The sequence below is a fragment of the Eurosta solidaginis genome, chromosome 1 (genome assembly GCF_040869045.1).
Source record: "Eurosta solidaginis isolate ZX-2024a chromosome 1, ASM4086904v1, whole genome shotgun sequence".
In the NCBI taxonomy this organism is placed as follows: Eukaryota; Metazoa; Arthropoda; class Insecta; order Diptera; family Tephritidae; genus Eurosta; species Eurosta solidaginis.
Window position 1 is genome coordinate 53,209,432 of NC_090319.1, and position 16,843 is coordinate 53,226,274.

Sequence of the window (16,843 nt, forward strand, 5' to 3'; positions counted from 1 at the left end):
TTCCAACAATGTGGGTGGCCGTAAACGCAAAGCTGGCGGAAATGAGCAAGAGCGTGTCGGATGTAAAGAACGAAAACTTGCCCCGGCTATTGAATGTCCTGTGATATCCTCTGTCGCAGATTGGAAGGAAATCAAGCAGTCTTACCATCAGAGGGAATGTGGATGGTAAAGAGCGTGTATTGACTGTAGATACGGGAGCATCTCATTCCTTGATTCGATCTGATTTGGTCTACAGGAGAGTAAAGTCATTACCTGGAGCAAGGTTGCGTACGGTCACAGGCGAGTATAATCAAGTCCAAGGCGAAGTGGTATGTGAGGTATTAATTGGAAAAGTCATGGTTCTACACAAATTCGTTGTGGCGGAGATCGTTGATGAAGTCATATTGGGAGTGGACTTCTTGGTTGACCATGACATCAGGATCGATATGCGGAGAAAAATTATGCGCTATAAGAACCAGGACATACCACTTAACTTTAGTTTGGAAAAAGGGTTCAGCAGTAATCGGGTATTGGTGGAAAAGACTCGACAAAGACCACGAAAGTCAAAGGCAAAGGTTGATAGATCGAATGGGCCAAATAAATCAAAATCAAAAGTACCTGCGAGAGAAACACTGACATTGAAAAACCTAAAAGACGCAGGAAAACGAAGCAACGAATTTCCGAGAAAGAATGCGAGAGTAGTTTCAAGCCGGAACGCACTACTGTTGTGAAATGTGGGAACGATACTGCTTATGCGAAGCCAATCCGTCAAGCGCAAGCTCTACGAAGTAGTTCATTGGCCAAGCAACAGAGTGCGAGGGAACGATCCAGGATAATGAGTAGTAAGATGAAACACAGGTACGACAAGAAAAATAATTTGGAAGGTTTCCGGGAGGGAGATTTGGTACTGCTATACAACCCTCACCGGGGGAAAGGTGTTCCATCCAAATTTCGGTGCAGTTGGGAAGGCCCGTACAAAGTTGTGAAGAAGATCAGTGACACCATCTACCGCATACAAACCATTGAGAAACCACGAAGTAGAAGAGTGGTATATTTGGAGATGCTGGCAGCGTTTAGATCGAGAGATTTGTCTGATCGGGACGATCAGACTTAGGTGGACGGCAGTGTTACGATTATTAGCAAAACTAAGGGGTGATGCTATCGTCTCTAAGCCGATGCTAAGCAGTGACGTGAATGCACATCAATAATTCAATCATTATGTATCTACATAAACGAAACAATAACTGCGTCTACATATATGTACCATGTACGTATACGAGCAGCGGAGAGTCAATGCACTAACACATGCATATATCTGAGATACCCCTATAAGTATGCAATGAGAAAAACTATAAAATTGTGCAATTGTAGTTACAGCTGAGAAGTTTGAGAGCTACTGGACTAGTAAATTTTGGAAGCGCCTAGAAGATGTATAAAATTGTGCAATTGTAGTTACAGCTGAGAAGTTTGAGAGCTGCTGGACTAGTAGATTCTAGAAGATGCGAAGGTTGAAATCAAAGAGTATAAAAGGCGACAATTGTAGAGGCGCTGGAATTCAGTTTGAATTGAGTTGTCAAGCAGTTACGACTAAGACGATATCTAGCGAGCAATAGCAGTATTATTTTGAAAGTCAGTTTCATTTAAGCTATCAGTTTGGTTATTAAGCTATTCGTTGCACAGTTTCCGAGTGTTATTGTGAAGTATTTTAATAAAGGCCATTTTTCCATTATTCAATATTGGAGTTATTTATTCAACAGTTTAGCGATACGAACCTAGCAAAAGGGCAAATAAGAGGATTTGCAGCAAATTCGTTACAATATTATCTATCCCGTTGTTTGTCCTCGGTGGAGTTATATGTATTTTCAGTTATGTATATGTGTAAAACAACAGTTTTACTTATATGCTGTTATTTCTTACAATTTTTGAATAAAATTTCTATGATGAATGCATTATTTAACATTTTAAAGTTAATTTGATTATGCCCGAAAGCAATTATATGTATTTTTTGTACAAAATGCGTATTTTTATTTTAATGTTTTTTAAGATTTTTGCCCAATAGCAATATAATCTTTTTGCACAATGTGCATATTTTTACATTAATTAGACAACAAATTTATTTTAATTCAACTAAAACCATAATTTTTAAGCTACACGAAACATTATATTTTTACAAAATACTTTGTACTGTACTATATTTAAACGATAATGTAAGTATTATACCGACATTTTAACAAGAACGATCCAGCTACTTCGACGAACTGTTGTTTAAAATCATTTAGGTATTTTATTTTAAACCAAATTCCTATCAGTAAACTGACGGAAACATGTTTGCAACATTTCAATTAAGTTTGTGTTCGGTGAAAGCGCCGATTTGATGCGATGGTTAGTCAGCACAGGTACGGGATAGAACCTCACACTCGTTCTCAGGCGAATCCATACCAGGTGGTGGCAAAGCGAATTCAACCAATTCGCCGAGCAGAAGAATGTCAAGTCAAAAGAAAATTTTCATTGATTTCGATTAACTGACATATTGTTGCAAGGCGAATTCAGTACAGGTGGTGTTATCCCAACAGCTGATTGCTTCTTCGATTATTTTCCATACAACGCCTGGCACTACAATATGTCAGTTAATCGAAATCAATGAAAATTTTCTTTTGACTTGACATTCTTCCGCACGGCGAATTGATTGAATTCGCTTGCCACCACATAGTATGGATTCGCCTTGTATTGTTGTGTGTATGGAAAATTATCAAGAAGCAATCAGCTGTTGGGATAACAACACCTGGTACTGAATTCGCCTTGAGGCGGTGGCAAAGCGAATTCCACCAATTCGCCATGCTGAAGAATGTCAAGTCAAAAGAAAATTTTCATTGATTTCGATCGTTGTGAATTCATACAAATTGTCATTGTGAATTCATTCAAGTGACAAATTTTTTTATTCCTCCATTGCTATACCTAACTGTCAAATAATAGCTGACAAGGAGAATGGCTGTCGCGAATGGCCAGAGAATGGAAGAAAGGTTTGTTTTTTGTTCGCGGTTAATAGCTTGAAGTGCCATGAATTGCCCATTCGTGTTTCAAACCAACTTTTCTTTTGAATGTGTCTACAGAAAATTATACTACAAATTAATATTGATTTTTAAAATCCAGTAAATAGAGACAATATGGGCATCCAGTTTAGCAATAATTTTAAAATATGTAAGTAGTGCAATGTACCAGTATACGAAAATTTTCATAAAACACTATTGAGCCAATGATTTAAGTAATCGAGCAGCGATTCAACATGCGATTGAGGCAGTTTACTATTGTGAACGTTTTTTTTTTAAACATTCGCCACTTTTATGAATTCACAATGAAAAAGATTTTTCACTTGTATGAATTCACAATGATTTCGATTAAACGACATATTGTCAAGGCGAATCTTTACCAACAGGTGGTTGCAAAGCGAAATCAATCAATTCGCCGTGCAGATGAACGTCAAGTCAAAAGAGAATTTTCATAGATCTCGATTAACTAACATTTTGTTGTACAAAGCTTTGTATGGAAAATTATCAAGAAAAGCAATCAGCTGATGGGATAACACCACTTGTAATGAATTCGCCTTCATATTGTAGTACATAAATATTGCAGCGAATTGACCAGCTGTTTTTGTTTATGGTGTTGAAATTGCAAGATCCCGAGGATTGGTATTTTAGAAAATTTAAAAAAATTAAGCAATAATGCTATTTAGTTTAAAGAAAAATCAGCGAGAACATTTGCATCTATTGCATCAACGTTCTGCACAGGATGTGGTCGAGCTGTGCAAGTCATCATTTGAGTACCTAAATTATGGCCCTAACGTACAACGCTATCAACAACTTGCAAATAAATACTCAACAGATGTGTCAACAGTTCAACATGCAGTTGAAGCACTTATTGCATTACTAATAGATGCAACCAAAGCGAATGCAACTGAGATAGATCTGCAACGCTTGACACAGGAGGAAGGCTATAGTGAAGATATCGTTGAGGTACTAACACAATTTGTACATAGCAAACGTAATTTTGTTGAGGGTTCTATTAAATCGGCAAATATACGAGCGTATCGCTTGATTAACATCGAATGGCGTTTGGAAGTACGTTTAGCAACACGTAGCCTCTTAAACCAAAATAGCCTACGTGTAACCATGAAATTATATTTACATACGGAACCAAAAAATGAAAACCGAGATTTACTTGAAACTGGTGAGCAGCAACCTATTCATGCCGATGAAAAACGCAATCGGAAGGATATTATTGTTCAAACTGATTTGAATAGCTTAGTTCATATGATACAAGTATTAGAAAACGCTCTAGATGAATCTAAGAGCAGGCGAGTGCGCAATATTGTTAGTGCAATACATTAAGCCTTTAGATGAATCGTACCTATATACATATGTATGGAGGTATATAAAAAACTCTATTCAAACATTCTCGAGAGCTCATAATTTAAAAGTCCGATATGAGTATAAAATATGTAAGATATATAATAATCAGGACTAAGATTTCTTAGTCCCCTTTTATGACTTTGATTTGGTGAAAGTTATGAGCTGTATGCCATGAGTGTACATTTAGCAAAGCAACTGGGAGAAATATTGATATTTTTTGTTCAGAATTTTTTCTTTAAATAAAAACTATATATAATTTATCCTGTTGCTATCTTATATCGAGAGGGGCTTGGTTTATAAATTTTTTCTGGTCAATGGCAGCCATCTTCGTATGTATTAAATATATCAGGACCATAATTATCATCTGCAGTTAACGCTAACGCCGACAGAAATCGTTCGTGCATCCTCGGAATGCCCCATCTTTAACTATATGTTTCTTCTAGATTTTGCACAATCCCATGCATAAATATATGTATGTACAAAAGCGGCCGCCGTGGTGCCCGGGAAAAGCAATAAAAAATTTTAGAAAACAAGTTTTTTTCAATTAGAAGAAAATTTTTCTAACCGGGGCCGCAACTCGGCAGTGGCAAGCACTCCGAGTGTATTTCTGCCATGTAAAGCTCTCAGTGAAAACTCATCTGCCTTGCAGATGCCGAGGAGTCGGCATAAAACAATAGGTCCCGTACCAATTTGTAGGAAAAATTAAAAGAGCACGACACAAACTGGAAAAGAAACTGGCCTAAAATCTCCTCAGAAGTTATCGCGTCTTACATAACAAAAGTGTTATTCAATAACCATATTTCTTAAGAGACACGTTTCCAGTCCAAATTCCTTAATTCAAATGCAAAAAAATGTCGTTTATGTACCAAAAAGGAGAAAGTCTTTTTTGTGCCCAATAGGTGCCGAAAATCAGTTGTTTAAGATATATGATTTCTACTTAGCCCCATGATTTATGAAATGACCATCACAAACAAGGAAACGCGTTCATATCGGACGTCCATCACAGACAGGATAACGCGTTCATTTCGGACTCCTGAATGAGCTCACAATGAGCGTAAACGATAAAATTTAGGATTCCTATGATCAATGATGACATTGTACTCCGCCCTACAAAGCTAATTCAAAATTAAATCATTTTAATAAAATCTATTCTAAGTTTTATAAAATAAATACATATAGATAGTACCTTACTATTCTGAATTTATTAAAAGGTCACGAGCAGCAGTTTTTAACAATTCTTTCTTTTTCTGTCGACCTTCACGTTTCTCTTCGGGAGTTTTCTTCAGACCCTTCACGCGACGTGTTTGTATTTTTGTGACATTCTGTTTACCCAAATGTACCCGACCATGTGTATTTCCCATCTCATCGTATGTAAGATTCTTTTTCTTTTTGGCTTGCAATTGTTTTGGCTGTTTTCTCGCTTGTTTGTACAGATCCTCCGACGCAATTTTGGTACGTCTGATCGAAAAGTCTGCTGATGGGCCAATTTCTGCAAGCTCTATACGAGGTGTTCTCTGCCCCGATTTTTTCAGCATTATCTTATAAGATCTCATCATAATAGATAAATCTTCAGTGCATGTAAAGCTTATTACATGCTCAATTCCTTGCAAACGAATTGCTTCTACTTTATCCTTTTGGAATGTGTCTATAAGCAAGTTTCGTAGTCTACGCAGCTCATCTGTTTGATTCCAACGAGGGCCATTAAATATTAAGCATGGTTTGACATTTGTTCCTATTTTTTCAGTTTTGTATTCCGACATCGCATTGTATTGTTTTATACCCAGTTCAATCATGTCCAATATTTCATTTTCAAATATTCGTCCCAGCACCAGATTATTTGGTCTCTTTTTGGACGTTGAACCGAATGCAAATAGTGCACAATCATTTTTCATCGTCAAACTATGCGTAAATAATATGGGTATATATATAAGTTCTAAATATGTATTACTTGAGAGGCATGTACTCACAATTCTAAAGAAGAGGGATCATCAAACGGCGTAATATCATTTTTACGATTTAATACTTTTAGGAGAGGCTTTCGCAATTGCTGAAAATCCTTCATGCACGATTTAACATCTCCGCCACATTTACGACCATCAACAAAGAGCATATTGCGAGTGGGTTCTACGAGTTGCGGTTCCCGCGCCATAAGCACCTGTTTACCCTTTCGGGTTTTAGGTTTCCTAAAAAGAATAAGGCCATGATGTAACCTAGATTAAAATGTGTTAATATGAATTGTTTCTTACCTGATACGCATTAGAGACATTTTGTTTTTTTTTTGTATTTAATTTCGCAAAATAATTCTTAAAAACAACAACCATGTATATGCACGTGTTGACAAAATTTGACAATTCTATCAACCGAATTCGCCATGTTTTGGTTTACAACCAAGGCGAATTCAGTACCAGGTTTTGTCAAGGCAGGGTTGGGAAATGACATTTCATGAATTGTACAAAATCCACTCCAAAATCGTACTTTTTTCGTTCAAATTGTACTGAATTTTTTTGTGTATGGATGTACATATATTGCACTATTAAAGCCGGAGTCATTGGTGCCGTATGTCGTATCGCTGTATCCGTATCCCTAACGTAATCAGCTGTTTATCGTTACGACGGTAAACCAAAACCCAATTGGTTGGCTACGATACGGTTACGACCTTAGCGGCACCAATAATCGATTGCATTGATTATCATAAGTTTGGTCGAATCAGGTGTTATAAGGTTACCGATACGATTACCGATAAAGCACCAATGTCTCCAGCTTAAGCCGGAGTCATTGGTACCGTATGTCGTATCGCTGTATCCGTATCCCTAACGTAATCAGCTGTTTATCGTTACGACGGTAACCAAAACCCAATTGGTTGGCTTTAAGCTGGAAACATTGGTGATTTATCGGTAACCGTATCGGTAACCTTATAACAGCTGATTCGACCAATCTTATGAGAATCAATGCAATCGATTATTGGTGCCGCTAAGGTCGTAACCGTATCGTAGCCAACCAATTGGGGTTTGGTTTACCGTCGTAACGATAAACAGCTGATTACGTTATGGATACGGATACAGCGATACGACATACGGCACCAATGACTCCGGCTTTACTCATTTCCTTTTTTTGACTTTTTAGTACAAAAATTAAATACGGGCTTAACCGTCATGAATAATTTTTCTTCTTAGTTCGCATGGCTGGGTACCGGGTACCACAAGGCAGTTCATACGTAGGAGCTACTAGTGGTACCTGGGTATCTCAGCCATGAGAACTAGTAATAAAAAACAAATTTTAGTAATAAAAAACTAATTTATTAAAAAAACGCCTTTATGAAAGTATATTTGAAAAAGGTAATGGTCTAGTTGAGGGGTCGACTGCTAATACGCTACCAAAAATGTCAATAGAGGTGTCAAAAGACGCGTATTAATCTCGAGAACAATAATCCGATGGCGGAAAAGAAAAATTGTATATATGTCCGGAGATATTTTCAGTTGAAGTTGGCGATTTTCTTGTGGTTGTTGTTGAGTTTGTACCCACCATAAAAATTGTGCATCACCGTGGCGGTAGCCACGGTTATACCACACACCCGGACTTGGCATGGCGTAGCCCAGGGTTATTTGTTATAAGTGCGGCCGAAGGCCGCCAACTCAGAAAGGTGTTCTGCCCAAAAATACTATAGATCCCACCCCCGGTTTCGGAGGTACCCGCGGGTCTTTTTTCGGTTTTTCGTTAATATCTTTTGAACGAGTTAATATTTTTATTTTCCGCCTTCGGATTATTAATACTGATGTCAAGACACCTCACTCGATATTTTTGGTAGCGTATTAGCAGTCGACCCCTCAACTAGACTATTACCTTGAAAAAATTTTCTCTCCTTTTTGTAAAAAACTTATTCCCGTCAAAATACATTACTTAAATTAGAATATTAGCTGTATGAAAAATTGTACCAAAAATGGCAGCGTAGTACTTCAGTACTTGATTCAAATTGTATCAAAAAATTGTAAGGAATACTCCTTAAGGAGTATAGGGTGTACCAAAACTAATCTGTATTCATACAAAAAATGTGCTCCAATTAACATTGTGATGTCCTAGGAGAGGAGTAGGTGATCCCAAACTCGCTTTGTTTGTGAGTATTCCATAGAGTACATACGTGAGAGTACTTTCACTGTAGTACTCCAGCCACAGAGGATCATATGCCAAAGTACTAAAGAGGAATTGTGTTGGAAAGAATTATCGGAATGAATTTAATTTAAAATTAAAGTAAATGAAGAGGGGCAATACAACTTTTATACTTTATACTATGAATATTCTTATGTTATTTAGCATTTGCGTGAATAAAGAAACTAATATAATATGTATACATAAAACCAGTGAGCTGTAACATTTTATCAGAGTTGCCAAAGTAAATTTTATTATTAGTTATTTGCATGCAATATTTTACTTTTGGATCGTCATCGTGTCGTGATCACTGCCGTTAAAAAAAGGAGTATTGTTAGAGTACTCCAATATGAAGAAAATGGAACACGTAATCCAACAATTTTCGCAGGGTATTCTTATGTTATTTGGCATTTGCGTGAATAAAGAAACGAATATTTCTCTATACTATAGTATGTATACATAAAAGCAGTGCGTGGTTGCATTTTATCAGAGTTGCCATAGTAAAATTTTATTATCAGTTATTTGTATGCAATATTTTACTTTTGGCAACTCTGTTCGATCGTCATCGTGTTGTGATCACGGTCGTTAAAAAACGAGAATTGATCGGCTGATGGTGGTCCGCAAACGCATTGCAAAGGAGTATTGTTAGGGTACTCCAACATGAAGAAAATGGAACACGTAATCCAACAATGTTTGCAGGGATTGTATCGAAAAACCCAACCCTGGTTCAAGGCGAATCGTAACTGAATTCGCCTTGCTTGACATTCATCTGCACGGCGAATTAATTGCATTCGCTTTGTCACCGCCCAAGGCGAATCTATTCCATGTGGCGACAAAGCGAATTCAATCAATTCGCCGTGCAGATGAATGTCAAGTCAAAAGAAAATTTTCATAGATTTCGATTAACTGACATTTTGTTGTACAAGGCTTTGTATGGAAAATTATCAAGAAGAAGCAATCAGCTGATGGGATAACACCAACTGTAATAAATTCGCCTTGGTTACCACCTGGTATAAGCCATCATCCGGTGGCAAAGCGCCTGAGCCAGATAAATAATTTTGCATGTAAATGCAACAACAACGATTTGAGCCAGATAAATCCAGATAGAAGTCTGGTTCAATTTGTGAGCCAGATAATTTGTTAATAACTTGTCTTTAGTTTGGCAACGCTGCCTTAAATAAAACTACTTTTTCAAAAATAGATGTCGCTGCTTAGCCTTTCGCCGTATGAGTTAATGAAAAACAGCGGGGACATCTGCCTATCACATTTCACATGTGCGAAAATATCACGACATCTGCTTCTCAAGTCTCTCAATGATCCAGAGCATTCCCGTGAGAATTGAGCGTGAGCCGTAGCTGTAAAACTCACTGGATGACGGCAATAGATTCGCCTTGGGTGTTGTTATGGATTAAGGCGAATCCATAAACTACTGAATTCGCCTTGTTTACAACCTCTTTTCGATTTTAACGTTCACAATCAAGGCGAATCCATACCAGGTGGTGGCAAAGCGAATTCAACCAATTCGCCGTGCAGAGGAATGTCAAGTCAAAAGAAAATTTTCATTTGCCGTCTTTCAGTGAGTTTTACAGCTCCGGCTCACGCTCAATTCTCATTGGTGATTTATCGGTAACCGTATCGGTAACCTTATAACAGCTGATTCGACCAATCTTATGAGAATCAATGCAATCGATTATTGGTGCCGCTAAGGTCGTAACCGTATCGTAGCCAACCAATTGGGGTTTGGTTTACCGTCGTAACGATAAACAGCTGATTACGTTATGGATACGGATACAGCGATACGACATACGGCACCAATGACTCCGGCTTTACTCATTTCCTTTTTTTGACTTTTTAGTACAAAAATTAAATACGGGCTTAACCGTCATGAATAATTTTTCTTCTTAGTTCGCATGGCTGGGTACCGGGTACCACAAGGCAGTTCATACGTAGGAGCTACTAGTGGTACCTGGGTATCTCAGCCATGAGAACTAGTAATAAAAAACAAATTTTAGTAATAAAAAACTAATTTATTAAAAAAACGCCTTTATGAAAGTATATTTGAAAAAGGTAATGGTCTAGTTGAGGGGTCGACTGCTAATACGCTACCAAAAATGTCAATAGAGGTGTCAAAAGACGCGTATTAATCTCGAGAACAATAATCCGATGGCGGAAAAGAAAAATTGTATATATGTCCGGAGATATTTCCAGTTGAAATTGGCGATTTTCTTGTGGTTGTTGTTGAGTTTGTACCCACCAAAAAAATTGTGCATCACCGTGGCGGTAGCCACGGGTATACCACACACCCGGACTTGGCATGGCGTAGCCCAGGGTTATTTGTTATAAGCGCGGCCGAAGGCCGCCAACTCAGAAAGGTGTTCTGCCCAAAAATACTATGGATCCCACCCCCGGTTTCGGAGGTACCCGCGGGTCTGTTTTCGGTTTTTCGTTAATATCTTTTGAACGAGTTAATATTTTTATTTTCCGCCTTCGGATTATTAATACTGATGTCTCGATATTTTTGGTAGCGTATTAGCAGTCGACCCCTCAACTAGACTATTACCTTGAAAAAATTTTCTCTCCTTTTTGTAAAAAACTTATTCCCGTCAAAATACATTACTTAAATTAGAATATTAGCTGTATGAAAAATTGTACCAAAAATGGCAGCGTAGTACTTCAGTACTTGAGTCAAATTGTATCAAAAAATTGTAAGGAATACTCCTTAAGGAGTATAGGGTGTTCCAAAACTAATCTGTATTCATACAAAAAATGTGCTCCAATTAACATTGGGATGTCCTAGGAGAGGAGTAGGTGATCCCAAACTCGCTTTGTTTGTGAGTATTCCATAGAGTACATACGTGAGAGTACTTTCACTGTAGTACTCCAGCCACAGAGGATCATATGCCAAAGTACTAAAGAGGAATTGTGTTGGAAAGAATTATCGGAATGAATTTAATTTAAAATTAAAGTAAATGAAGAGGGGCAATACAACTTTTATACTTTATACTATGAATATTCTTATGTTATTTAGCATTTGCGTGAATAAAGAAACTAATATAATATGTATACATAAAACCAGTGAGCTGTAACATTTTATCAGAGTTGCCAAAGTAAATTTTATTATTAGTTATTTGCATGCAATATTTTACTTTTGGATCGTCATCGTGTCGTGATCACTGCCGTTAAAAAAAGGAGTATTGTTAGAGTACTCCAACATGAAGAAAATGGAACACGTAATCCAACAATTTTCGCAGGGTATTCTTATGTTATTTGGCATTTGCGTGAATAAAGAAACGAATATTTCTCTATACTATAGTATGTATACATAAAAGCAGTGCGTGGTTGCATTTTATCAGAGTTGCCATAGTAAAATTTTATTATCAGTTATTTGTATGCAATATTTTACTTTTGGCAACTCTGTTCGATCGTCATCGTGTTGTGATCACGGTCGTTAAAAAACGAGAATTGATCGGCTGATGGTGGTCCGCAAACGCATTGCAAAGGAGTATTGTTAGGGTACTCCAACATGAAGAAAATGGAACACGTAATCCAACAATGTTTGCAGGGATTGTATCGAAAAACCCAACCCTGGTTCAAGGCGAATCGTAACTGAATTCGCCTTGCTTGACATTCATCTGCACGGCGAATTAATTGCATTCGCTTTGTCACCGCCCAAGGCGAATCTATACCATGTGGCGACAAAGCGAAGTCAATCAATTCGCCGTGCAGATGAATGTCAAGTCAAAAGAAAATTTTCATAGATTTCGATTAACTGACATTTTGTTGTACAAGGCTTTGTATGGAAAATTATCAAGAAGAAGCAATCAGCTGATGGGATAACACCAACTGTAATAAATTCGCCTTGGTTACCACCTGGTATAAGCCATCATCCGGTGGCAAAGCGCCTGAGCCAGATAAATAATTTTGCATGTAAATGCAACAACAACGATTTGAGCCAGATAAATCCAGATAGAAGTCTGGTTCAATTTGTGAGCCAGATAATTTGTTAATAACTTGTCTTTAGTTTGGCAACGCTGCCTTAAATAAAACTACTTTTTCAAAAATAGATGTCGCTGCTTAGCCTTTCGCCGTATGAGTTAATGAAAAACAGCGGGGACATCTGCCTATCACATTTCACATGTGCGAAAATATCACGACATCTGCTTCTCAAGTCTCTCAATGATCCAGAGCATTCCCGTGAGAATTGAGCGTGAGCCGTAGCTGTAAAACTCACTGGATGACGGCAATAGATTCGCCTTGGGTGTTGTTATGGATTAAGGCGAATCCATAAACTACTGAATTCGCCTTGTTTACAACCTCTTTTCGATTTTAACGTTCACAATCAAGGCGAATCCATACCAGGTGGTGGCAAAGCGAATTCAACCAATTCACCGTGCAGAGGAATGTCAAGTCAAAAGAAAATTTTCATTTGCCGTCTTTCAGTGAGTTTTACAGCTCCGGCTCACGCTCAATTCTCACGGGAATGCTCTGGATCATTGAGAGACTTGAGAAGCAGATGTCGTGAAATTTTCGCACACGTGAAATGTGATAGGCAAATGTCGCCGCTGTTTTTCATTTAACTCATACGGCGAAAGGCTGAGCATCGACATCTATTTTTGAAAAAGTAGGTATATTAAAGGCCGCGTTGCCAACCTAAAAAGAAGTAATTAACAAATTATCTGGCTCACAGATTGAACCAGACTTATATCTGGATTTATCTGGCTCAAATCGTTGTTGTTGCATTTACATGCAAAACTATTTATCTGGCTCAGGATTTTGCCACCGGATGATAGCTATTGATTTCGATTAACTGACATGTTGTAGTACAAGGCTTTGTATGGAAATTTATCAAGAAGAAGCAATCAGCTGATGGGATAACACCACCTGTAATGAATTCATCTTGATTCATAACCATGATTCAATTATATTTCAAAAACTGGGCGGTTTGATTTTATGTAGTAAGGAAAATGGGAAATAATTCAATCACCTTCAGCGAAAATTGTAGTAGAAAAGTAGCTTCAGTAGTATGTTAGCAGTGATAATAAATTTGTAAATGCCAACATGTTTTGGGGGAAATACATCATTTTCTACTAAATATTTCGTGAATTGATAAAGAGTCATGTTGGTTTGATCATTATTTCAAAATTTGTTTGAAGAATGCCGTACGTTAGAATTTTATTCAAAAATACACTATCTCAAAATTAATTTCAAAAACTCCCTATCTGAGCACAAGTTCAATGCATTTTGAAATAAGAGGGAGTTAATGAAAACGAGGTCCGAATATATCAAATAAGTATATAATATAATATTCCAAAAATAAACCGATTCCACAAATTCTTAAATGGAGATGAATGTTCCGAACATACGGAATGAATAAGCTAACATGCTCAATCAGTACATTTTGTTACGGTATCTCCATCATTTACTAATGACATTTTTACGTGAATAGATTTACCAGTCGAGTTTTTGGCGTTGAACGCTGAATTTTGAATAGGTTTAGGTTTCGTATGTTTATAGGTTTGCGAAAGTGCACGATTCCTTGGTGTCCGTACTTTTCATCAAAATACCTATTGTGACGAATATAAGTCACTCTAAGTGATACTCACATCCCTAGTCTGATGCTAAGTAAATGAAGTCACAACAGCAATAAAGCAGACAGTCACTAGTATCTACATAAACGAATAAATCATTATGTCTACACATATGTACGTACACGCAGTAGAGAAGAGATGCACAAACACATGCAGATATCTTATCTGAGATGCTCCCAAAAGTATGCAATTGTAATTGCGGAAGTGTCGCTCACAAATACAAGCATATGAGAAGCTATATACGTACATCTGTAGTTATAATTATATGGCGGTAACTAAGTAAATTCTGGAAGCGCCTAGAAGATGCCACGAGGAAATCGCAGAGTATAAAAGAACCAGCGGTAGAGGCGCTACAGGCAATTTCGATTAAGATGCTATCTAGCGAGCAATAGCAGTATTAGTTGAAAATAGTAGAGTTATTTATTGTGAAGTAATTTAATAAAGGCCATTTTGCATTATTAAATATTGGAGTTATTTATTCAACAGTTTAGTGATTCGAACTTAGCAGAGGGTTGCAAATAAGAGGATTTGCAATAAAATCGTTACACTATGTTCAGCCACACTACTAGATGATCATGGCATAGTTCACATATATTTATATATTTACCATAATATTCAAAAAAATGTTCTAAGGAATTATGCAGTTCAGTACTTATCGGGTATTTGTAAACTGATTGCTTCCTGTTCCTACTACTAATATTTTTCGAAAAATCGCAAAGAAACAACACAGTTAATGGATGCCAATTCCCTTTAGGAGCAAAATGGCTGCAATTGTCAAAATTTGTCAGCCGAGCAAACCTCTTGTGATTGAGTCATGATTCATAACCAACTCTTTCAAATGTCGGGGCTATCTCAGATAGCCGAGTAGACAGCGTTGTAGAGAACAAATTTATGCTTATAGGTCCGACACATAAACAGTTTTTCATATAGATGAGTTTAACACAAGCTTATGCATTACGAGTAGATTGCATGTATATTTATTTTATTTTTATTCCCCAATTTTGTTCCAAGCAAATCATAAGAAGAAGAATTTGACATTTGCTTTGGCTAAGGGTGTTGGCACACTTTGCAAGTGAAATTATTTTTCCCACTGGTTGGAAAATTTTTTAACATTTTTCATAATTAAAAACTGCAATATAACAATCGAATACGGCACAAAATATGTTAGCAAGTATTTTTGTTGTATAGGGAGAATGTTTACAACAGTGATTCGCGAAATTTTGTATGTGAATGGGCAAGGCGTAATAAACTTCAATTGCCAAGTCTGAAGTTCCTTCATATTTACATACGCAACATCTTGGTCTATTGTGGCGATGTTATTGGAATACATAAGCTTGTGTTAAATGCATCTATATGAAAAATGGCATTGTGTCACCGCCTTTAGCAATTTGAAGTAAAATCCCAACGGTGGGTACTCAACGGTGCTTTCAGAAAGTCAAGTGTACCCTGCAAAAATTGTTGGATTACGTGTTCCATTTTCTTCATGTTGGAGTACTGTAACAATACTCCTTTGCTATGCGTTTGCGGACCACCATCAGCCGATCATTGCTCGTTTTTTAACGACATTGATCACGACACGATGACGATCGAATAGTTGCCAAAAGTAAAATATTGCATGCAAATAACTAATAATAAAATTTTACTATGGAAACTCTGATAAAATGCAACAGCGCACTGGGGGGAATATTTAGAATAAGGTGCCACGATTTTCAAACTTTTGTTTTTTTCGAGGGTTGGCGGGGGTCTTAAAAATCACAAAATTATCATCCGCAACTCTAGGAAACTCTTAGTTTATGAAATATAAGCCTTTTAATTTCCAAATTTAGTAAAATTTCAACTTAAGTCCTGCACTTAAAATTCGGGTCGCACATGTCGACGCGTATTTGTGTCAAGATTCAGAATCAGAAAGCAGAAACTACATTTTTTATCTCGTTTAAAAGTTATTCGCGGAAAACCCGTCGGTACTATTGTCGCTTTTTTCGTTGTTGCAATTAAAAAAAAAAAAAAATAAATGTAAGGTGCGATAACCTCCGAAGAGATCTAAGGCCGAGCTTCTCTTCCAATTTGCGTCGTGCTCCTCTTGATTCTTCCCTACAAATTGGCCGGACGGGACCTACATGTTTTATGCCGACTCCGAACGGCATCTGCAAGGCAGATGAGTTTTCACTGAGAGCTTTTCATGGCAGAAATACAATCGGAGCGCTTGCCAGACACTGCCGAGGGGCGACCCCGCTTAGAAAAATTTTCTTCTAATTGAAAAATCTTATTTCTAAAATTTTGATGTTGCTTTGCCCGGGAGTTGAACCCAGGGCATACGGTGTGATAGGCGGAGGCCGCTACCATCACACCACGGTGTTGCAATTAAACAAACGAAAACAAATGAAGGTGGTGAATAGTGTTGCCAGCTCCGCAAGAATATCTTTTTAACTTGGTAGAAGATTATAAGGTGGTGACACGTTGTCATAAATGCAAACAAACATACACTATCAATGTATTTTGTTTTGTAGTTCTCTGAATAATTTGAAATTAATGTATTTAATTGGAACAAGTGCAGAATACATACATTTGTCAAAAAAAAAATTTAAAATTGGACTTTATAGAGATTTTTATGCTGATTCCAACGGTAATTCTGCGTAGAACACCTTTCTGCATGGGCGGCCTTCGGTCGCGCTTATAAAAAAATAACCCTGGGCTACGCCGTGCCAAGTCCGGGTGTGTGGTATAACC

General features: G+C 37.3%; 2 protein-coding genes across 3 annotated transcripts; one reads left to right on the forward strand and one right to left on the reverse strand.

Moving 5' to 3' along the window:
- The first annotated feature begins 3,434 nt into the window (after positions 1–3,434).
- LOC137253250 (COMM domain-containing protein 2) lies at positions 3,435–4,645 on the forward strand. Its single transcript, XM_067789840.1, has one exon. It carries the CDS (start codon positions 3,699–3,701, stop codon positions 4,362–4,364), a length of 666 nt encoding a protein of 221 aa, XP_067645941.1. The 5' UTR covers positions 3,435–3,698; the 3' UTR covers positions 4,365–4,645.
- Positions 3,625–6,770, reverse strand: Non3 (Ribosome production factor 2-like protein Non3). 2 transcript variants are annotated; one of them, XM_067789826.1, is made up of 4 exons: positions 6,632–6,770; positions 6,353–6,568; positions 5,572–6,284; positions 3,625–5,492 (listed from the first exon to the last, which is right to left on the reverse strand). In XM_067789826.1, the coding sequence occupies exons 1-3, from the start codon at positions 6,649–6,651 to the stop codon at positions 5,576–5,578; spliced, it is 945 nt and encodes a 314-aa protein (XP_067645927.1). In that variant the 5' UTR covers positions 6,652–6,770; the 3' UTR covers positions 3,625–5,492; positions 5,572–5,575. The 2 variants fall into 2 exon arrangements, with proteins under 2 accessions (XP_067645927.1, XP_067645918.1); XM_067789817.1 differs by having other exon boundaries at positions 3,625–5,500.
- Positions 6,771–16,843: the final 10,073 nt, after the last annotated feature.

What these genes read in the sequence shown, in the direction of transcription:
- LOC137253250 (XM_067789840.1), top strand. Translation starts at nt 3,699, where the DNA reads ATGCTATTTAGTTTAAAGAAAAATCAGCGAGAACATTTGCATCTATTG.
- Non3 (XM_067789826.1), bottom strand. Translation starts at nt 6,651, where the DNA reads ATGTCTCTAATGCGTATCAG. An exon ending in ATGTCTCTAATGCGTATCAG is followed by an intron (nt 6,569 to 6,631) that starts GTAAGAAACAAT and finishes TATTCTTTTTAG; the next exon opens with GAAACCTAAAACCCGAAAGG. An exon ending in GATCCCTCTTCTTTAGAATT is followed by an intron (nt 6,285 to 6,352) that starts GTGAGTACATGC and finishes ATTTACGCATAG; the next exon opens with TTTGACGATGAAAAATGATT.